Raw genomic sequence first — 24,340 nt, 5'->3', positions numbered from 1 at the left:
CCAATCTATAAGCTACTTTCCCAATGCGCTCCAAAATCTCATATGGGCCTACATATTTAGCACTCAGCTTGCCCTTTTTCCCAAATCTCATAACGCCTTTGGTGGGTGATACTTTCAGGAATACTTTATCACCTACAGCGAACTCATCTTCGCGCCGTTTTAAGTCTGCATAACTCTTCTGCCTATCTTGCGCAGCTTGAATTCGAGCCTGAATCAATCTAACGTTCTTGACGGTCTCCTCAATGAATTCGTCCCCAAAACTACATTCTCACTATAGTCATTCCAGCAAATGGGACTTCTACACTTCCGTCCATATAACGCCTCAAAAGGTGCCATCTTTATACTCGCATGGTAACTATTATTGTAAGAGAACTCAATCAAATCTAATTGGTCCTCCCAACTTCCTTGAAAATCTATAGCACAAGCTCGCAACATATCTTCCATAGTTTGGTTAGTCCTCTCAGTCTGACCATCGGTCGCAGGGTGAAAGGCGGTACTCATCTTTAATGTTGTCCCAAGGTTTGCTTGAACCTTCTTCCAAAACTTAGATAGAAATCTAGAGTCACGGTCTGAAATAATGTCCTTTGGACTCCGTGCAATCTCACTACATGCTTGATATAGGTTGTAGCGAGTTGCTTCTTCTTCCATGTCTCCTTAATAGGTATGAAAACAGCGGACTTGGTCAGTCTATCCACTATAACCCAAATGGTATCATTTCCACTCCTCGACTTGGGTAAGGCAGTCACAAAGTCCATAGAAATCGAATCCCACTTCCATCCAGGAACCTCTAGTGGTTGGACTGTCCCCATGGGCCTCTTATGGTCTATCTTCACTTTCTGACAGGTTAGACACTTAGACACATACTCGCTACCTCTCGTTTCATGTTCGGCCACCATATATCACCTTAAGATCCTTATACAGCTTGTCACCCCCAGGGTGCACAGAATATGGAGTTTATGCCCTCATCCATAAGACGTCTCTTTAGATCGTTACACTTCTGTGGTACACACCACCTCCTTTAAACCTTAGACTCCCATCTCATGAATCTTGAAGTCTATTCCTTACCTTGCTTCATTTTCTCTTTTATCTTATCTAGATGCTCATCCCCAACTTGACCCTCAATGATCTCATCGAAAACTGACACTCCCAAAGAAAGATTACTGAGTCTAGCCTCACTTTCCCCAGGATTTAAAATTTCTAGGTTCAACCTTTGCATATCTCTACATACTCCTCAGGGACTATCAAAGCACTCAAGCTATGACTCGATTTCCGACTCAAGGCGTCAGCACCACATTTGCTTTCCCTCATGATACTGGATGTCTAGATCGTAATCCTTAATCAACTCTAGCCATCTCCTTTGTCTCATATTCAAGTCTTTTTGGGTGAAAATGTATTTTAAGCTCTTATGGTCTGTAAATATCTTGCAAGTTGACCCATAAAGATAATGCCTCCAAATCTTCAATGCAAACAATATGGCAGCTAACTCTAGATCATGGGTAGGGTAATTAGCCTCATAAGGTTTCAGTTGACGCGATGCATAAGCTATTACCTTACCATTCTGTTGCAAACACAACCCAAACCATTCTTCGAAGCATCACTATAGACCTCAAATCCCTCATTCCCATCAGGTAGGGTTAAGACAGGTGCAGTGGTTAAACGATCTTTCAAGATCTGGAAGCTTCCTCACACTTCTCATTCCACTCAAACTTGGACTCCTTTTTCATTAAATTCGTCATAGGTCTCGCTATCTTCGAGAAATCCCTCACAAATCTCCTATAATAGCCAGCTAAACCCAAGAAACTTCTAATGTCCGTCACACTCTTTGGAGTTGGCCACTCACTCACAGCTTGAATCTTAGCAGGATCTACAGATACTCCTTCCTTAGACACAAAATGACCCAAGAATGCTACTTTCTCCAAACGAAACTCACACTTAGAGAACTTGGCATATAATTGGTTCTTCCTCAAGGTTTCCAAGATAATCCTCAAATGTTCATCATGTTCGGTTTCATTCCTCGAATAAATCAAAATGTCATCGATGAAAACCACTACGAACTTATCTAAAAACTCGTGAAAGATTCTATTCATCAAATCCATAAATATAGCAGGAGCATTGGTTAACCCAAATGGCATTACAGTGAACTCGTAGTGACCATAACGCGTTCTAAAGGCAGTCTTAGGTACATCCTTATCAGCTACCCTCAATTGATGATATCCTGAACGTAAGTCAATCTTCGAGAACACACTCGCTCCATTAGTTGATCGAATAGGTCATCTATTCTAGGCAAAGGGTACTTGTTTTTGATGGTAACATTATTCAACTCCCTATAGTCTATACATAATCTCATACTCCCATCCTTTTTCTTCACGAACAAAACAGGAGCTCCCCAAGGCGATGCACTAGGTCTGATATAACCCTTATCCAAAAGTTCTTGCAATGTGTCTTTAACTCACTCATCTCAGGAGGTGCCATTCTATAAGGTGCCTTAGATATAGGTGCAGTTCCAGGAACTAAGTCTATGGTAAACTCAACAGCTCTTGCAGGCGGCATACCTGAAATTTCACTCGGAAATACGTCCATAAACTCATTCACTATTGGAACATCCTCAAGTTTAACTCGACTTCTTTACTCACATCTTGCACGCTACAGAAAAACAGCTCACACCCCTTTCTCATCAACTTCTGCACTTGCAGAGCAGAGATCACTCCAAAGTTTTTAGGTTTCCCAAATCGTCTATATGAGGTAAATTTTCCCGAAGGGTTTCTCAACACTACTTTCTGGACTTCACAATCGATCCTGGCCTTGTAATGACTCAACCAGTTCATCCCAAGAATCACATCTAAATCTCCTAAGTTAAACTCGATCAAATCGGATGGAAAGACACTCCCTCCTATCTTCAAAGGTAAGTTCTTAAATAACTTAGTACACTTAACGACTTCCCCAGTAGGAATACTAACAGACAAGTCAATTGACTCATACTCCACCAATCCCAGACTCTTTAAAACAGAAGGCGAAATAAAAGAATAAGTAGCCCCCGAATCGAATAACGTTTTAACGAAAACTGAGTTGATAGAGAAATTACCAGTTACCACATCCGCAGATCTCTCTGCCTCGTTATGACTCATCACGAACACTTTTCCTGCAGGTTTGTTCTGGGTAGGATTATCATTAGCAGCAGGCCTACTATGGTTCCCTTGGTTATTTGGACCTCCAGGCTTAGGACCCTGGTTCCCTATTTGATTAGACCCTGGTCTAGCCTGGTTACCGTTTCCCTGAATCTCAAACCTTTTCCGTGTTAGCGTAGCACTCATACTCTCTGTGACCCTTCTTCTGCAATAATGGCAACACTGCTCTCTTTACAGTCTTTCCCAGGATGGTTTTTGTCACAGAACTTGCAATTGTGAACCCTCTCAGGTCTACCCTGACTACGATTATCCTGGCTGTTCCTTCCTTGAAAGTTCCCATTCCCATTCCGGTTTTTCTTAAAGTTACCTTGGTTTCCCCAGTACTAACTTCTTTCTCTTTTCACCAACTATTCCAGCCTTCTTATCTCTTCTCGATTGCAACCATAAATATGAGAAGCTCTCCCATACACTACATCTAAGGATGTAAAGGTCTCACCCCCTAATCCCAGCTGGATTCATCAGTCAACCCTGTTCGAACCTCTGAGCCTTAAGCTCTCAGTAGCTACCACCTCAGGTGCAAACCTAGACAAGGTTATAAACTTACTATAGTATTCAGAAATGGTCATACTACCCATTCTAAGGTTGATGAACTCTTGGGCTTTCTGCTTCCTCATGAAGGCAGGGTAAAACTTTCCTCTCAGCACAATCACAAAGGCTTCCCAATTGAATCCCTCAGCAGCACTCAATCTAGCCCCATTTTCTCTCCACCACAAGTCAGCCTCATCCTTTAGGTATAAAACAGCTTGTCCATCTCATGTCAGCAGGGCAATTACTACCTCAAACAACTTTTCAAATTCCCTAATCCAGTTTTCTAGGAAAGTAGGGTCAGCTTGTCCCTTAAAGTAAGGTGGTTTCACTTTGGACAGTCTTTCAAACATTTCTCCAGCAGTCTCTGGACGTTCAACCTTGTCCTGGTTCAGTTTCTCCGCCAAGAGGCGAATAGCGTCAGCTAGTTCAGTGTTGTTAGCCATTCTACTTCGGGACCTGAAAGTAATATAACTCTACTCAGGTTCCAGAAACTTTTATAGTATCTAAGCAAGACAATACTTGATTTGATCACTAAAGATCGTCTCAACATACAATTTCACTAAGTTTCAACATGGAATGTTCACTAATATTCATACGTTGTTCACGTAAAATAATTCATAGTCATATGAATTTAAGCAAGAAAATTGAAACATCATAATGAAAATAAAAAAAATATATTCCCCATTACGTGCCCAAAATAAATTCTTACTCCTTGAATAAACAGACTAGATTTTATTCTTCCATAGAAGGGAAAGGAAAAATGTGAAATAAAATAACACACTAGTATATATATATATTTCCTAAAATGCTAATCCTATAAAACACCTTTGCTTGTTGGCATATACCCAACATTATTCTTTTAACTAAAACCTTATGTACGTCTATATATATATATATATATATAATATCTATATGTATATAACTTATGGCACTACACTGCCATCCTTATCCTTATCTTCCTTATATTGTTGAGGTACAAAGTCTTCATCACTAACTTCGTCCTCTTCGTCAGTCTCATAGTAGTCAACGAATTTTCTCTTGATCTTAGACTGCCAGTAGGTATGGTGTCCAAGTCTTCCTCAGGTTCAGATTCCACCCTCATACATGCATCATATATGTCTTCCCTGGTAGTTCCTCTAGCATGATCCATTTCTATGATGACTTCATCATCCCTAGCATAGTGTCTTCTAAGATGCGACGCATTATCCAATGCAGTTCTTCATATTCCCTATGGTCAATGGGTGGATGATGGTCGTCGTCTTCATCGTCAGTCAGGACGATAGGGTTAAAGTAGTTTCCTAAATTTGCAGCCATAATAGTAGAGCTACATCACAATAACCCAAAAGGTTTAGCACTCTTCCTTAACGTATTCCCACCAAGAATCAAGAGGTAAGAAAACAAAGGCATGTAAAATATAACACCTTAATAGGCAAGAAGGATATAACAATTAGCAGGAAAGAAAACATTCATGCATCGTTAGTAGGGAAGAAAAATAATAATGCACTTATTTGCAGGGAAGAAAATTTAATGATGATGCTGAACTAATTTTTCAATGCAGGCATATAATATTTCTATCCTATATGCCCTTCCTTTACTACCCATTCTCACAATGCAATACTGTACCTTAAGGCATGAAACTAATGCAGACACTTTTTATAAATAACATTACTTTGTGCCTAAATAATTTTCGAAAAGAAGTTTGGACTCCTAGGTTATTCGAAAAAAAAAGTTTCACTCGAAATTTTTTTTTTTTTTTTCCGGACGTCGCACGTTTTTCGAAAAAAAAAATTTCGAACTCGTAAAATTTCCGGAAAGAATTTCGAAGCTCGCATTTCCGAAAATTTCGGTTTCTAAAAAAAATAATTTAATCCTCAAAATATTTTGTCTAACTTTTCGAAATGAAACGTAGGAGCACTACTAAGGTTTCCTTCAAATAACCCATAATCTAGGTAACTTAAGAAGCTAAAGTACTTAATAAGCTAGTTAGTTAGGCGCCTATAAGTCTTAAACTAACCTAAAGCTCTGATACCACTTTGTAACACCCCGATAATTCTCTCTTTCTAGAAAATACTTTTATAACAAATCTAGAGAATTACCCAGGCATTATCGCCCGTGTGATAACGTTTCGGCTTACTCAGAATTTTGCAGCGGAAAACTTACTAAAAACAAACCAACTTTATTAAACTTATGAAATAAGAGTCAAACAATGTTTGAACTGAAACACACCAACTTAAAGCTAATGTTGAAAATAAATTCCTAAAACAACTTAAATACGACTAATGTCACAAAAGCCTCTCCATTCCAGATTTCCCAATGGTATGCATCTTCGAACCTGTAATGTCAATGCTTTCTTGACTCTGCTCCCCCGAAGGATCACCACAGGATCAATAGGCAAAGCCATGATCACAAACACAGACAAGCACGTAATCAGCAAAGCTGAGTACTACATATCAGACAAAATAATCCTAAACATGATACTACAACACAACTTGTAGAATAAAATAATAATAACATAACAATTGCAGATGACTCTTACTGAACTAGACTCTAACTTTTATTTCTTCTTAAATGGAATAGTTATGGGACGAGTTGTCTATACTGAAATAGGAAATACGATCATGACTCCGTAAACCAAATTGACCTGCGATATCGAGGAACCTTTGAGCTAAAGAGGAAAGGTGATCAATCCAATCCCAGGAAAGCCGGGCTACACCATGTACTCCAACCCTTAGTGTCCAACTCTAGACGTGCACCAGTCTAAAGTCTATAACCTATTCTCGTTTCACTTTACGTTGCATTCATTTTATACTTGTGTTTGACACCAACCAAGCACATAATACTCACAACTAATAATCACATAACATCACAAAACTCCTTTTTAATCTTAGAATCAATAAGTGTTCACAACTTAGCATCCAAGACTCTTTTAACTTCTTTTATTCTTTACTAACTTGCCTGTTGAACCTAGCCAACAGTAAACTGTACCTTTATATAGGTATAACTCATATTTACCAAATAAGATCTCCTAGGTTCTTATAAGACAAATAAATGAAACTCATGAATCTATGTAACACATGATCCAACTTACTTACATTAATTCTCTCACGAATTAATACATGAACTGAACTCCTTTGTTTGCATCAAACTCGTATACAAACACACATATTCATAATTGCTTCTAATTTACATGTAGCACATAGGCAAAATATCATGTAAAACAAATTCAATAACTCATATATACGAACAACAAGGTCCTATACATGATACTAATAAAATAAAAACATCCCTAAGGCATGTTTCTAACCAATATAGCACGTAGACTATGTACGTACCTTGTATAAACGCAACGGTAGGCCACTTTTAAGCTCTAAAAGTCCCCTACAATGAAATGCCCGCTAGAACAATAAATAATCAAGTAAATACTTGAACTAAAAAAAATACAGCAACTTTAAAACGTCCCAAACCCTTTTAAACTTCTTTAAAAATCGTTTTTATAATTTAAACTCTCTTATTTTTAATCCCTAGTATAGATCAACTATTCTAGTGATTAAAAACCATTAAAAACCTTAAAATATTAACTTTCTGAATTTCCAGCATCTATAAAATTTTCTAAACCTTCTGAAAATATTTTAAATGCATATAAAAATCGTATTCCAATCAAAATTCATATTCATACTTTAAATATACGATTTCTAGTGATTTAAAACCCTAAAAATCACATCTTTCATGATTAAAACTAAAAATAATAAATCTGAAATTTTTTTCTTTTATACATATGATCCGAAAATATATTCTTCATAATAAATAATAACTCAAATCGTAATCATGTAAATAGTAATAAAATAACAATAAAAATTAGGACTTTAATGGAATCTTAAAGGAGAAGTAAAGAAAAACAACCAAAAAAGAGGAGGAAGAGCAGCGCCGCGGCTGTGACAGCAGCAAGGAGGTGCGGCAGCAGGTTTTGGCTTCAAGAAATTATTCGTGACGTTCTTGTTCAACAAGAAACGTTACTTAGCGAAGAAGAAACGATTTTTGAGAGAAAAATGAAACTCACGCTCAAGAGGAAGAGGAGAGAGAAAATGTCGAGTGAGAGAGAGAGAACTCAGAAGTCACGTGCAAGGGAGGAGAGAGAAAATAAAGTGTAGGGCAAAATATTTGGGTTTTTAGGATATTTAAATAGGCTAATCCTATTGGGCTTAGGAAAAGGAATTTCAATAATTAAAACTTTGATGACTAACAAGATGGGCTTATTAGGACTTTAGTCATCAAATCATCCTTTCCCTTTTTATTACTTTTGGGCTTTCGATTCCATTAAGTTTTCTTTTCAAATATGCTTTTAAAAATTAAACTCTTATTTAAAACATGCTTAATTAAAATATTACCAATTTTATTAAGCTAAGAAAATATTTTTAGTTGACTTTTAAAATAGTCAACCCTTTTTAAAAGTCAAATCATTTTCCAAACTCATTTGGATTTAAATATAATTACATAAATACTTAAATATATTTATGAAAATCTTTTTAAAATGTGGGGGATTACAGCCTCCCTGTCAACCTTCGCCTTCCTTCGAACGGAGCGGACGCGACGAAGCCAATCGCAGCCTCCGATGAGTTCCTTTCGTCGCCGTGTCTCATCCTCGATCGCGAGTCAATTGTCGTCGTTCTCTCTTCCTCGACCGCGAGTCGTTCATCACACATTCTCTCTTCCTCGACCGCAAGTCGTCGTCGGTCGACGTTGAAGCCTCCGACGAATTTTTCTCACTCTCTTCCTGCTTCCCATCATCGTCGACTGTCAGAGAAGAGCAGCGTGTGATAAGGTCTGCGGCATCTGGATCCATCAATGTCTTTTGCATCGTTCGCATCTCTCCATCGTTTATCTCCGGCGTTCGAACGTGCTCCATCAACGTGGTCTATTCATCTCCATCAATGGTAGCGGCGACTGCGTTCCGTTCGTCTCCACCGGCGAGTTGTTTCAAGATCTAATGATGTTTTTCCTTTTTTCTTTAGTTTTTAATTTTTTTGTTAATTATGTACTTCTGTTTCATTGTATATTTTTGTATATCTCTATTTTTTTCGTTTTTTAAAATTTTTTCATTATTAGTCTGTATTCATTTTTTATATATTTTGTAATTAGGATTTGTAATTTATTATTTTTTATTGAATACTCCCTCCGTTTCCTAAAGATCTTCCCACTTATTGTTCCTACAGATACCAAGGAAAATCAAGTTGTGTGGGGCATGGTGTGAGTAAAGTAGGAGAGAGAAAGGGGTTAAGATAAACAAACAAATAAAAAGGGGTTAAAGTAGGAGAGAGAAAGGGAGTAAAATTGAATTAATAATGTAATAGTGGACCATATGATAGTGACATGAGAGGGTAAAGAGGAAATTTGTTTTGCCAAATAAGGAATAAAGCAAAAGAGGGAAGATCTTTAGGAAACGGAGGGAGTATATGACAGTTTGGGTGAGTTTATTTTGTGTTGTTATTGTATTGCAATAGTCTCTTTGGATTTAAAAATGTTTATATTACAAGTGTATTATAACTATCAAAAAATTACACCTTGATTTTATAAAAGAAAAAAAAATTTACCTGCCATGCTTATATTGCTGCGGTTTTGGGAAGAAACCTCAGCAATATACCCGCGGATTTAATATTAAAAAAAGAAACTATTGGTGCGGTTTGGCCTAGAAATCGCAGCAATATCTGACATATATTGCTACGGTTTTAAACCGCAGTAATATAATTATTACCTATTGCTGCCCCCTTAATTGCTGCGCGCCCAAAACCGCAGCAATATGCCACTTTTTGACCGCAGCAAATAGCATTTATTCTACTAGTATAGGCTCGAGTAATTGAGCCACTTGACTCAATGGCTGCATGAAAAGCTAAAAATTTCAAATGTTAGGATAAAAAGTTCCATTACTCTTTATATATTTTGCATTATTATATTATATATATGTATAATATGGAAAATTTGTCAGAAACCAACTTTTATAATCACTTTTATTTTGTTAGAAACCACCTTTAAAAAAATTGGTCAATGACCACCTTTTTGGTTCTTTTATTTGTTAGAAGCCACCACTTGCCGCAATCCGGTGGTTGACCTCGATTTTCCTGCATTGACCATCATATTTTCGCCATTCTTTCCCCTTTATACTTCTCCTCCCCTTTCGCATCCCTCGACAACCCACCGTCCACCCCCTCCACCACCGACAACCCCATCCCCCTCGCATCTGCTGGCAACCCCCCCCCCCTCGCAACCTGCCGGCAACCCCCCTCCAATTTTCCCCGATCCCCCCACAAACCCATCATCTTCCTTCATCTTTCGCTTTCTTATTTTCATCTGAAGGGTAGAATCTTGAAGAAAATAAGAACTTTCATCAGACCAAAAAAACAGGTAGATGAATCGAAGGAAGAGAGAGAATGAGATGAATCAAATGGGTTTGGAGGGAAAATCAAATGGGTTTGGACGGAAAATCAAAGAATAAAAGAAAAAAGAAGGATGTTATGACATCATGTGCCATACACGTGATGGTCAACGCTGGAAAGCTTTAGTCAATGCCAATTTTCCGGCAAGTGGTGGCTTCCAACAAAAAAAGAACAAAAAAGGTGGCTAGTTAACCAGTTTTTTTTAAAAAAATGTGGTTTCTCACAAAAAAGTGGCTATAAAAGGTGTTTTCTAACAAATTTTCCTTATTTTATATATATATATATATATATAATATATTAATATATATATATATATATATATAGGGTATATGGGGCGGGTCTAAAACTAAATCTATCAGACCCAGTTCCAAATCCAGTTTTCAGCACTAAGACCCAGACCGTACCCGACCCAAATTCATCGGTTCTCATAATTTAAGACTTGTACCCTTAAAAATGAGTCGGGTTTAACCAGATATGATTGGATCTTGGGCCCATGCCCATCCATACTAGACATTGTACATTGCTTGAAAAGAAACCTGCCATGAAACACCCAAGTGATGTGATAAACTAGCCATATATGGAGCACTCCATCTTGCAAATTCTTTTTTTTTGAATTATTCAAAAGAAATGAATTGTAAATGTATATTTTATTCTAAAAAATCAAACATTAAAATAAAAATATAGATACATTATTATTCAAAATAAAATATTAAACTGTATATTATCAAAACCTTATCACCAAGTACCCCTGAAAAAAATTCACAAGATACTCCAACTTCTCAAAATACACGGGGTACCCTTAAGTTTCATAATGATATACCCAAATGCCCTTAATGACTAACGACGGTTAACTCCGTTAGTCTTAACCCTAATTAACCCCCTAATTAAATCCTAATTAACTCAACTAAACTCTAACCTCTAACTTTTAACCCTAACCCTAACTTATAACTTCTAACCTTAACCCTAACCACCTCCCGTACCCTCCCACCACCACGGAAGGCCCCACCCTAGCAACCCCCTCCCCACACCTCACACAACCCCCCTCCACCCACCCCGTCGAAACCCCCTCCCATAGCCACATCGAACTCCCCCGTCCCCTCAACCGGAAGAGTCACGTACCAAGTATGTCGGTGTTGCTGCCATGACTGGTCCAATCTTGGCCAAGCTACTAGACGAGGCATTCCAACAACACCTCTGTTTCATGCTCAACCTGATTTGGCTGGTCCAGTACGTGGTGTTGGTGGTCAGCACCAGGCATGATGCAACCTCAAATATCTCGTCCACCAGTTCCAGCCCCTCAAATCTCCGCTCCTGCAATGAATTGCCTAGGTGCTCCTGTAATCAGCCCGCCAGGTAAACAAAATCTCTAGATACTCACCCGCCCCACCTCATATGCATCAAAGAGGCCCACCTCAGATGCCTCCGAGAAGCCCACCTCCTCAAATCCCCCCGCTGATATCTGCGGTGGAATTCGACGGGGGTTAGGGGAGAGGGTGGTTTCGACTGGGTGGTGGGGGAGGAGGGTTGCTAGGGTGGTGGGGAGGGTGGGGGAGGGGGGGGCTGCTGGGATGGTGGGAGGGTGGGGGAGGGGGGTTAAGATTAGGGTTAGAGGTTAGGTTAGTTAGGAGTTAGGTTCTAGGGTTTAGTTAGGTTAATTAGGGTTCAATTAGGGGTTAATTAAGGTTAAGACTAACAAAGTTAACCGTCGTTAGTCATTAAGGGTATTTGGGTGTGTTATGATGAAACTTAGGGGTACCCCGTGTATTTTGAAAAGTTGGGGGTATCTCGTGAATTTTCTGAAAACTCGAAGGTATCCAGTGAAAAAACGAAAAAAGTTAAACCCCTTTCTTTTGGACTGGGAGAAACTAAGAATCGAACTGCGAGAAATTGAACTAAACTGCGAGAAACTGAAGTGAAATGTGAGAAAGTCATACATAAATGATAAAACTATGAAACTGTATCTCTATTATATAAGGGAAGAGGAGAGGGACACAAAAAATGGCAAACTCTTTCATACCCTTAAGTAACAAAATACAAATTCACCATCTTTTACCATTATACCCTCAATTAAAAGAATATTTACATCATCCTTGATTTATTGGTTTTCAAAGAACTAAAGAAAAATATACAATAAACTTTATAAACAATTTTTCGTATATATTATTATGCCATGGGAAAATTTCAAAAAACTAACCTTTATAACCGGCTTTTTTAAAAAAACTACCTTTTAAAATTCTTTCAAAAAACTGCCCTATATAACAAATTCCTTTCAATATACTACCACTTTACGTTTATATTTAATACTAATCAATAAATGACAGTAGCCGTAGGTGGCCGATGGGGTAGCGAGAAAAAAAGAGAGAAACGAGAGGAGTAGAAAGAAAAGCAATTTACGGTGACTCAATTATTAGTGATTAAACTCCATTTATGATAAAATGGTAGTATATTGAAACAAATTTGTTGTATGAGGTAGTTTTTTGAAAGAAAATTTTTAAAAGGTAGTTTTTTTAAAATTTTTGATTATAAAAGATAGTTTCATGAAATTTTCTTTTATGCAATTAATATTTTATTAGTTTTCGCATGCATCGCGTGCATACAAGACTAGTCTAAGCTAAACTAAGGCCATGTTCAGTTCACCTTATTTTTGCTTATTTCAGATCTAATCAGATCAGAAAAAATAAGTCCGATTAGATCAAATCAGAAAAAATAAGTTCAGATCAGATCATGCTTATATTTAAAAAACTCATTATTACTATTAAATATCTTTCATTACATATTAATAAAAATTATAATAATTGAATATTAATAAAGTACTCATTGAGACGAATCAAACAAGGCCCCACATGACTATATTTTTTCTTATATATTGAAATAAATCTAAAAGATTCTTTCTAATTGTGAATAGTGTCAAGATTCTAAGTGAGAAAGATAAAAAAATACAAAGGGAGTATTATTATTTACTAGTACATTTGTTCAAAATTAAAGGATTATTATTGTTGTTGTTGTACTTATTAATTATTAATATTGGTAATTATTATTAATCTTGTTGTTATCATTATAAATGTCATTGTTATCATTATTTTAAGTTATTTTGTTGTTATTAAATAATAGAAAATTAAAAGCCACGTGTTAAGAACATAAGATTGACGCAAAAATAAGAAATATATAAAATATGACAGCTCAAATTCATGACAATGAAACTACTAAGTTCAGATTACATTTCAAAATAAGCTAAGTGCGAGATACAAATTATAAATTTATATTCGGTATACCTCTTCCTACCGAATTCCAAATCTCTCTATCTATTTGAAGCTGCACACTACTTATTTCTTTCTTGCGCAAGTCATAGTTGTTTGTATATCTAATTTTATTTTATATGAAAAAAAAGAGTTGAGTCTCCCGACTTCTCAAGTGTGAAATATTTTTTTTAAGGGAAAGTGTGAAACATTGTATAAGTGCTCTTATAAATTAATGATTTGGTTATATAATTATTTTTAATAATCAACAACAACAACAACTAAGCCTCATTCCCAAGGTGATTTGGGGTCGGCTAACATGAATCGTCAACTGGAATCGTGACCAGAGGAGATGGCATCGTCAAGAGTGATAAAAGTTTTTTTTTTAAAACAAGGTTTACACCGAAAAGTGTTTAGAAGAGGTTTTCAGCAAAATGTTTTAATACCAACACAATTGAGAAAAACAAATAAATGTAGTAATCAGACCCCTTCCTCCACATAGATACTGCCCCTCCACCCACTTCTATCTAACGTCATGCTCTCCTCAATCCCAAGTAACCTCATATCACTTTCAATTACCCTCAGCCAAGTCATCTTAGGTCTTCCCCTACCCTTTACAATTTGATTACTCCTCCACTCTTCAATTCTTCTCACCAGTGCATCATTTGATCTCCTTTTCACATGACCAAACCATCTTAACCGATTCTCCCTCATCTTTTCTTCAATGGATGCAACTCCAACTTTTTCCCAGATCACTTCATTTCTTAATCGGTCCTTCCTTGTGTGGCCACACATCCACCGCAACATACACATCTCCGCCACATTCATCTTATGAACGTGGCATTGTTTCACCGCCCAACATTCGGTGCCATATAACAAAGCAGGCCTAATTGCAGTGCGGTAGAACTTTCCCTTCAATCTTTGGGGAATGCCGGAATCACAAAGGAATTCGGTGGCGCTTTTCCACTTTAACCATCCTGCGTTAATTCTATTCGCCACGTCTCCATCCAGTTCTCCATCCTTTTGGAGAATGGATCCTAAGTAACGGAAGGCGTTCGATCCTTGAACCACTTTACTATCCAAAGTGACCGCCCCCGCCTCGCTGCTTGTAACCCCACTGAATTTGCACTCCATATACCCCGTCTTACTTTTGCTCAATCTAAAACCACGGGCTTCTAATGTATGCCTCCACAATTCCAACTTACTCTCAACACCTTCCTTTGTCTCATCAATCAACACAATATCATCCGCAAACATCATACACCATGGTATATCATCTTGAACTGACCTCGTTAGTTCGTCCATGACTAGAGCAAAGAGAAAGGGACTAAGTGCAGAACCTTGATGCACTCCGATCGTAATAGGAAAGTCTTCTGTCCTCCTCACCGTAGTCCGCACACTCGCAGTTGCCCCCTCATACATATCCTTGATGATATCTATTTTTAATAATAATAATTATTATTATGATTATAATTATTGTTGTTGTTCTTATAATAATGATAATAATAAAAGTTGTCTAAAAGTTCTAATAAAAATAAATGATAATAATAGTAATACTATAAATAAGATCTTATAATGTATTGCATAATAATGAATTACAAAGTAATAATATATTTTATAAAAGATAAGATCTTGTAAATCAAATCAATTCAGATCAGATCAGATCAGAAAAAATAAATTCAGATCAAATCAGATTAGATCAGATTAGATAAGTTCAGATCAGAAAATTTCAGGTCAACTTAACATAGCCTAAAGTGTAACCCATGACTTGTGACTTGTGACTTGTGACTTGTGAGAGACTTCTCCTAGAACAAGATACCGGAACTAAAACACAGTAAACTACTTAAAACGCCCTGCTAATGACGGAAGCCAAAGAGGTGATTTCAATGGCTTCTCCGTGCTCCTCTCTCTCTCCTCCCGAAGTTCCAATGCAACTTCACGTAATCAATCGCGAAAAACTCGTCAAATCTCTTCAACAACACCTTGCTGATTCTGGTCGTCCAATCCAAGGCCTCGTCCTTCTCCAGGTAAACAATTAGTCTATCGTCTTTATTTTTGATTTTAGTTCTCTAATTCAAGTTATTTGTTGGTATCTTAATTCTAAATAAACTTTCTGCAATTCTTTCAATTGCTAATTGTTAGGGCGGAGAAGAAAAGACTCGATATTGTACTGATCATTCCGAACTTTTCCGGTTAGTATATCGATCATTTACTTAATTTATGTTTATAATCACTTTCTATGATTTTAATCATATATTACGGGCTAACTCATTCGTACTTTTTTTTTGAATGGAACGACTTCACAAAAACTTATTGTACACCGAAAATCATAAGATATAGTCAGTTTTTTAAGTTGATATAGATAGTTTTTGTTTGATATAGTCAGTTTTTGTATGATATAATCACTTTTTATATAGTTAGTTTTTGTACGATATAGTCAATTTTGATATATCAGTTTTCATATGATATAGTTGTTTTTTCTAATATAGTCAGTTTTTGTGTGATGAAGTCAGTTTGGGTGCACATAAATCATTGTAAACCCAGTCCATCCAAGTAATTTATTAGTTTCTGTACTACTACTACTATATTGTTGTTTATTCGAATTCGGATTGTGCTTAATGTATGGCATGAAGTTAAACCTTTCATCATTTGTTTGGGGCGGGATTCTTATGTTCTATCTCATTGGTGTTCGAATAGAGGATGAGCTGTATTGATCCATAGACATTTATATGAATAAGAAATATTGAAACTTTGCGTTGTTTGTAAGTTGTAACTGAGATTGATGCTGTCATTTGAGGATAGAGTTCAGGTGCTCAAACAATAAGTAGTTAATCTAAGATGAGATGCAAGATAATTATGTATCTGTCCATCCTCTGCCAGAGATTTAGAGGAAATTAGTAGAGAAGTAACGGAGGGTAGATAGAAATAAGTAAGGTAGTCTAATGAGGTAGCTGCGAAGGAAGAGAGAGAGAACGAGAGGGGGGGGGGGACGCGCAGGGGACATGAGATCAATGCCGGAATCTGGACATTTTTCATTGGACCCCGGTGAAAGATATTCCCATTCAGAAAGTCAGTGGACCGTTGAGTAGTTCCCCACAGCGAAGCTCATGTAAGGTAGTTGCTCACAAGTGGCCTCCCATAAAAGGTAGTTTTGAACAACTCTTCCAAACGAAAATGGTTAAGCTCTAGTTGAACTTGGGAGTAAGTTATTCCTCAAAATTTTGACTTATACCCATAAATATAGTCCATCTCGGATTTTATCCTTTATGCTCTATGTTATTAGAATCTTTATAAGAACTTGATCTTTTTTTGAGAGGTCGGGGGATGCATCTTTATCTTGTATCTCATCCTTGACATAGTAAATCTCTGAGCACCTCAACTGTGAAGGTTGGCTCTTGCATATATTGGCTCTTGCATATATCACTTGCTCTTGTTCTCTCTCTGAGCTGAATCTTTTGTATGTGCAAATGATAGATTGTTTGGATTGTATACGTGTGGTATGTTCCAAATGTGTATGCAGTCACATTTCCTCGACTGTACTTAGTAATTTATCTCTGCATGCATTATCCCTGTGCATCCTTACATTTTATCTGTACAAAATATATTTGAATTTCTGTTCTGACGCCTAATTGGCCATTTCGTAATTTTTTGTAGGCAGGAAAGTTATTTTGCTTATTTATTTGGAGTGAGGGAGCCCGGCTTCTATGGAGCTATTGTAAGCTAATCTTTCTCCTATCCCCCCTATTCCTTCTTCCACACACCTCTTGTTTCTCCATGTTTCTCTCATGCTATATATTACTTCACCCTATATAGAGATTGCTGAAGGAACGTTCAAACTAATACTCTTTTAAGTTATATCATCTCGGTCAGCTATAATCAACAATCTCTGGTGAGATTTGCATTCAAATTTCTTTCCTATAAGTGCTAAGGAATAGTGTAAAATTTCTGCTATTGTACAGGTAAGATATTTTAATATAAAGTGAGAATCTGCCACTGTAATAGTGGATCTCATTGCCCCCTTTTTCCTGGAAGGATTTCTTTCCATTTTTTAATTCTAACAAGTAAATTATCTACTTCATCCTACTAGAAAATAATCTACTCTTCTACTCTGGGGTTCTTACTATTTGGCACTTATCTTAAATGTTGTTAAGGATGAGCTCGATTCAATGTTGTAGCTTGGAAAAGAAGGATGAAGAAAGGTTGGTCTGACGAAGTTTGGTATATGGTTCCACTGGCAGTTTGGTGGTGCATTTGGAAATGAAGAAGTTGTAGATTTTAGAGGTTACAACATTCCCTTGTCAGGATATTAAGTTTCTTTCATTGAGGCTTTTATACAGCAGGAGTCAAGTATTAGGTTCCCTGAGATACTGGCTTGTATATGTATATAAATTAATTAATGATAGTTTCAGGTCATGAGTTTTTGTTCTTTGCCCTGCGTTTGTGCATGGGGGGTCACCCCTTGGTGCCTTTCTATTACATCTCTTAATTACTTCCCCCAAATATGCAATCTTTTATAGCTGCTATATTCTTTATAACTGCTATATTCTTGGCAAATTATGTCCCAATCTAATTGATGAGATCTTTTTTCCATGTTCACTGGCAGTAGCTATAGGGCTTCTTTTCTTTTTTGCCCCAATCCATACTTCTTTTTCTTTTATGGGGCGATTCTATGAGTTGAGGCCTTTGTCTATAGGTGATTCTCCTTGGGTTCTCAGCATTTATAGGAAAGGATTATCAAATCAACTTTGGCAAGCAAACCAACCTTTCTTTAATAAACATATTAAATCAACTTTCTCAAGCAAGGATAAATTGGAGCATGTCCAAGAGAAATATCATCTGCCCTTCCATTCCGGAAGGTTTGCTCTTAATCCACAATAAACTGCACCTGACAAGTCATGCCATATATTCGATTGATTTCGCTTCTCTATGGCATGCTTGACAGCTCATGTTGTCACTATAACCTGTTCTTAGCTAGCTTCTCACAGAAGGTGGAAGTTTTTAGGAGTCTCCAAAAAAGCCTTCATCTTTTTAGGAACCTTAGTTCTCCAAATGGTAGCCTCACATTAGGGAAGGAAGAGGAGAAAGTGTTAAGAGAAAAACCCAGCTCCCTGGCAATGTGGCATGCATATATAGAGGAGCAGATACTATCCTGGATAATTTTTATTCGAATATAGAATCTCTTGAACTAAGAGATATATCAAGATGCAGCACAGCATCGAAAGGGAGTAGGACATTTTTTAGAATAGTATCACTCTCTTCCCACTTCTTGCATCATTTTTCTGACAGATGATTCAAATTCCTCTTGCATTCCTTCTGGATCAGTTTATCTATCCAAATTTTTGATTGAAGTGCCATTGCCAATCGAACATCTACATCCCCTCTTATAAGAACCAGTTTATCCCCTCAAAATTCTGTGCTCTTTGAGGAATGAGGCATAGATATGTTTGAAAGAGATTCTGGCTTTCTAGTTTAAAACTAGAACAGCTGGTTCTATTTTAATTTTGCAAGCTAAGTAAACACAGGAGCAAAATAATATGTTGTTGGCAACTTGGCATTAGATGACAAGATGGCCTCTTAAGAAGACAAGAGAATCATGCTTGACGTATTCGTGTAATATCTCCTGTAAGATTTTGAGTACCCTCCCGCCGTGTAACTTATTGCAGCCATTAAGCTACTGTAAGCATTTTTGTCACAGTTTGTTCTAATTTTTTTGGGTTCCGCCAAGAGATCTTGAAATTTGAGTACATGACAGTTTGAGATCCTAACTGTATAAGCCATTTTTACTTGGCTTGGGTAAAGTACTCTCTGATATGGTTCTATCTTCTTTATCTGGCACCAATAAACTTCAAAACTGCCGTTCACGATAAATGGCTTCCAGTTTACTAGAACTGAATATATTTTTTCTGAGTGAATAGAACTGATTTTTACTGATCAAAACAGATTTTTTTATAGACTACAAATTTTTGAAGTTAAAAGTACAGGGCCTTTGGATTCCGCTTCTTAAGCGTCAATCCTAATGTTGCTGTTCTTTTTTAGTGTCGCTAGTTAACTGAGTGCTGCATTACACACTTGCCTCCTTTGATCTCCTTAAGATCTTAGCTACATCTTTGAGAAGATTCCTGAGAGATAACAACTTTGAGAAGATGATTACAAGACATTTAAATTCTTTTGAGTTTTTTGTAACTTAGTTGTATGAGCTATTTTTTAAGGAATCTTTCTTAACTGTAAATGGAACTTATGGAGGCTTAGTTAAGTCATCAGTGTGGCTATACTCCAAGATGTGGAAAAGTATGTTGATCATCATCTACTCTTTTGTCCTTGGATTCTATTACCTTGGCACTTATCAACCACGGCTGTTAAAGATCTCGTGTAAAGGAATAGCAGAATGACAGCCTGAATACTGAAGTATGGAGGTTGGTTATTTTAACCAATCTGGTGGTTAACTGTAAATGTAAGAAATTACGGAGTTTGATTTTCTTTCTTCAAGGTCATTTTGTGGCTGCAGTAACGTGTTAAGTCTGAGCAATACTTGACTTTGTGGATGAAACATTACATGCTAGCTAAGGGGCATGACTTTTGGTTTTGGCCCTCCTTTCAGGTGGCTTCCCTAGGTGCCTTTTAATATTATATTTTGATCGCTTATAGTAAACACATACACGCACACACACATTATGTATGTATTTATTTATATTTTATACATATATGCGTATGCATGTGTTTTCCTTAGAAGATGGGTCCAAGTTACCTTGTGAATTTTATCACATGGTAACTCGATGCGAGTTGGTTAAGATAAGCAGAGAAATACATATAATAATAATAGGGCTAACACTAATGTTTACCACATATATGAAGTATATAACGGGATAGGAATAAAGTTGGTTGGTTGATCCAAATGATTTTTGATCTTGAGATAGGAATTTGACAAAGCTAATGAGAGAGATCCTGGAAAAGGTATACTGACAGATATATGAGGCAGAAGAAGTGACTTGAGTACTTGACTCTGGTGAGTCTTCTGTCAGCCTGGTAGCTGCTTGGTGGCACCAGGCAGGGATGGTGGCATTCTTTGTAATGATATCGAGGAAGCACTCTCAATCATGTGGAATAAACGGATGTGAACTATTCGTGTGACTAGCAGTCTGTCAAAGGGGTTTTTTTTTTCTAGAAATTATTTGATTACTGCTGGTCAACGTAGGGCTAGGATGCAGTAGATGTTCAGTTCTAGCCTTCTAGGTGACAACTGGGGGGATGGAGGTGTACATGATGTGTCTATGGTGCTCAATTGGATCAAGCTGCAGACAGCTTTTTGCGTGGCAGCAATTAGAAAGGCAATATTAACAGGGCTCTGAAGCAATCCGAAAAATACATGCCTATAAATATGGGAGAGCTAGCTGTTTCACTAAGAGAGGGAGAAAAATGCGTCAGGAGCAATATTAAATTTGAATTCTGTATTGCAATTAGCTATTAGCTTGATGATGATAGTACAAATTGATATTTTTTGAAGTTGAGTTGGAACTTTTCGTATCTTTTAATAGGTTTTATAACTAATAAATGTTTTTGTCTCACCCTTGGTTTACTAAGTCTAGTAATATCTGACATATATTTTTTGCGTTTCATATTTCCTTTTTTTACGAATTTTTTTGGGATACCTGTGCTATTATTTTGCTTCTCAAACAATAATACACTTGTCAATGCATTTCTTTAGACAAAGACTCCGTTTTTTCCTCATTTTCGATTGTAAATACTTCTCAGGGCATGCAGTGTAAACAAAACCCATGTTTGAATTGAAATTGAGATACTGATGCAAGTTCTTCCTTTTTGAATCAGATAGATTCATATCGGAAAGAGGTTGACAAGAAGTTCTTTCAAAATGGACTATTTGTCCCTCTGTTAGAGGTGTTCCAGACATGTCTGCGATCGAGTAAATAGTTCTACGAACGAATAGATCGGATCGAATTGGAAGTATCATGAATAATATCTATTAAAGCATTAAAAAGTTAAATCATTACTACTGATCTTGAATTCCCAATGACTAAATTTAATTGCCTTTGCGTCAAAAATTCAGAGTCGACAAGATTTATTGTGTGTGAGAGCTGTTGTGCATCAACTGAAGTCAACAAGAATCTTCTTTTGTTTCGCGTTTCTGTTTCCTTTTATTGGTAGATAATGTGATAGGTGTCACTTTTTGTTTCATTTCATCATCAATCTTCATACTGATCATTATCTAAACATTTGTTCGTCATGTACATTTGTTCGGAATTTCAAATTGGGTTACAAATTTTTTCCTTTCATTAATTTAAGAAAATGACACCAACAGTCTCAAGTCTCAGTTCTCAACTATGACCCTCTTCTGTAAACAGCCCAACTATTGATCAACTCGAAGTAGTTTAAACTTTAGGATTGTCGTCCGAGTCAGTCCAGTATGACTTATAACCTGCTAATTATCTTTTGTAAACATCCCCAATTATTTGAGGAATATTTTGCTTTTCCTTTTGGCCATCATCATCTCTTTTTTTTTTTTTTTTTTTTTATTTACCTACATATCAAACAAGTCATAAGTTATGTGCGACTGCTTTTGGTAGACAGTAGACACCCCCTAAAGTTGGGAGTATACCAAATTAATCAATAATTCGGACTAATAAAAAAAGAGAGGCTATAATTGGGACTCTCGATGTCTATTTGTCCTTACCTTTTTCCTTTGTGATTCAAAAGCATAGTGAATTAGTTTTTGCATTGATACTAATACTTTAGAACTGGCTGCGAAGGATGTTGCCACAGGGAAATCTATCCTGTTTGCTCCACGTCTCCCAAAAGAGTATGCTGTTTGGATGGGGGACATAAAACCACAGTCTTATTTCATGGTGAGAATTGATAACTTTAGTATTTACTTTGTTAGGATTATTTAAACATTTATTTGCTCATATGTTGTTTTTTTTTGCAGGAATGCTATATGGTTAACCTGGTCTCTTATGTGGATGAGATGGAAGAAGTTCTAGTCAGTCAATATGACGGAGAAGATAAATGTGTGCTATATCTGTTGCATGGGCTAAATACAGACAGTGGCAATTTCTCAAAACCAGCAGAATTTAAGGTGTCTGCTATCTGTTCTTGTCATCTTCATCCCACATCATTATTGGCTTCTTGCTATTATTTTTGTTGTATTAGAGAATCAAACACAGATCCCAACTATGGTCAATCCAACGAGATATACCTACACAAGAAATATACTACATAGAATGTATCAAACTTTTAGATTCTACTAGAGTTAACCTAGAGTAATATCTCCTGCCACAAAACACTTAAAAGAGTAATATCAGTAATATTGTCATTACACTCCTGATAACAGCCCAAAACTTTATGGAAATAGAATATAAATGTTCCTCCTGAACCTTATTTTGTCAAAACAGGAAGACCAAGTTCCTAACTTCAAGTAAATCACCACACCAACGAAAGGACATTTAATGTATCTTGAATTTTTAGCTTTTTTCTTCTAGGAAATGACAGACAAATTATCTTTCTATATAAATTAAATAGCCGTTTAAGATTTTAGCTCTCCAAAATAGTGAGGGAAGAATCAAGATTATTGTTTCTTTAAAATCATCAACCTAGCTGTAACATAACCCTCTTGCATCTATGTATGTGCCTCTATGACCTAAAGTCATATTTTCTCTCAATACAAAGTCATATTTTTCCAGGATACAAGTATTAACTATTAAAAATATACTTCATTACTAGCTAATTCTTAAAGCACACTACGAACTAAAATTGAACCGAATTCCATTCCTGAATTCATTCTGCGTTCCGGAGCGATTTGCAAATTATGTGACACTGATTTTATCACGTCCCCATCACCCAACTTAAGTAAGGGCATGTTATGAAATTCAATCTTAAAACCATTTATTTTACGAATATGACAACCTTTTCCAAATATCCTAAAATATGCATCATCACAGCTGTCTTCCAGATTATCATTTTCATATGGTCTTCTAAAATGTTGAAATCCATGTGCTATTGTGTAAATAGTAACTTTATGCTATATGCTAGCAAATTGCTTATAAATGTGTTCTTTACTTGATCAGGGGATTGAGAATTTTGAAACAGATTTAAGTACATTGCATCCTATATTGACTGAGTGTCGTGTCTTGAAGTCAAAGCTGGAGCTTGACGTTATCCAATATGCAAATGATATAAGCTCAGAAGCTCATGTTGAGGTATCAGTAAATGATTTCTTCTTGTTGCTGGGGCTGCCATGCTCTTTTATGGTCATGTACACTCTGGATGGAGTATGCTGATGTTATGATAATATTAAATTTGAAAAATTTAAGTTAGAAATAAGAACGTAAAGTCCTCAACAAGTGTTACCTAATTCACCCTACCCCCACGAATCATGTATAGTTCGCTAGTCTTCGAAACGCAATTCGGTTGCACACCAAATCGGTGGGGAACGCGTTCCAATCAAAAGGAAGGAAGGAGAGCAATTGTTAGGGTTTCAGAAACCCTAGATCTGAAAATCAGGCACCAAATTAAGAAAAGGAGAATGAGACTAGGGCTTTTAGTCGCCAAAGTGATGCGAACCCCTGACATATTAGTGGACTGCATATGTTGTTGCAGAGAAAGGGATGAGACTTTTTTCTGGTTGCAGAGAGATGGAGAGAGACAAGAGAGTGGGAAAGGATGCTGATAAAGTCATAAAACAAGTGAGGGAAGGGGAAGGGGAAGGGTTGAAGAAAGGTCAACATTTTTAATTACTAAATTTATAGCTGACAACATCTTTTGCCATCTTCTTTTCTTTTTAAGTACTAAATTCCACTTATTTGTCTTTCTTCTCTTCCCTTTTTTCTGTCCGTTTTCCTCTTCTCTTCCCTATGTAGTGCTAGTTTCAAAATATAGACTTAACCAGGAAATTAAAATTCTAATGGCTGAAGATGATCATTATACTAAGTTTATTCGAAATTATTTTATAATA

General features: G+C 36.6%; 1 protein-coding gene and 1 long non-coding RNA gene across 2 annotated transcripts in view; both read left to right on the top strand.

Moving 5' to 3' along the window:
- Positions 1 to 15,177: 15,177 nt before the first annotated feature.
- The window catches only part of LOC104883685 (uncharacterized), a 36,797-nt gene continuing 27,634 nt past the window's right edge, over positions 15,178 to 24,340 (top strand). Inside the window, exons 1-6 of the mRNA XM_010668236.4 lie at positions 15,178 to 15,404; positions 15,520 to 15,569; positions 17,032 to 17,092; positions 22,140 to 22,235; positions 22,316 to 22,465; positions 23,454 to 23,585. Of these exons, the coding sequence (XP_010666538.1) occupies positions 15,237 to 15,404; positions 15,520 to 15,569; positions 17,032 to 17,092; positions 22,140 to 22,235; positions 22,316 to 22,465; positions 23,454 to 23,585 (657 nt within the window). The 5' untranslated portion in view covers positions 15,178 to 15,236. The remainder of the gene's footprint in view (positions 15,405 to 15,519; positions 15,570 to 17,031; positions 17,093 to 22,139; positions 22,236 to 22,315; positions 22,466 to 23,453; positions 23,586 to 24,340) is intronic.
- Positions 17,099 to 17,805, top strand: LOC130589723 (uncharacterized). Its single transcript, XR_008967362.1, has 2 exons — positions 17,099 to 17,336; positions 17,529 to 17,805. It is a non-coding gene; the product is annotated as an uncharacterized LOC130589723 (long non-coding RNA).

Source organism: Beta vulgaris, chromosome 8, assembly GCF_026745355.1.
Source record: "Beta vulgaris subsp. vulgaris cultivar EL10 chromosome 8, EL10.2, whole genome shotgun sequence".
Classification (NCBI taxonomy): Eukaryota; Viridiplantae; Streptophyta; class Magnoliopsida; order Caryophyllales; family Amaranthaceae; genus Beta; species Beta vulgaris.
This window is presented reverse-complemented; position numbering and strand designations above follow the sequence as displayed.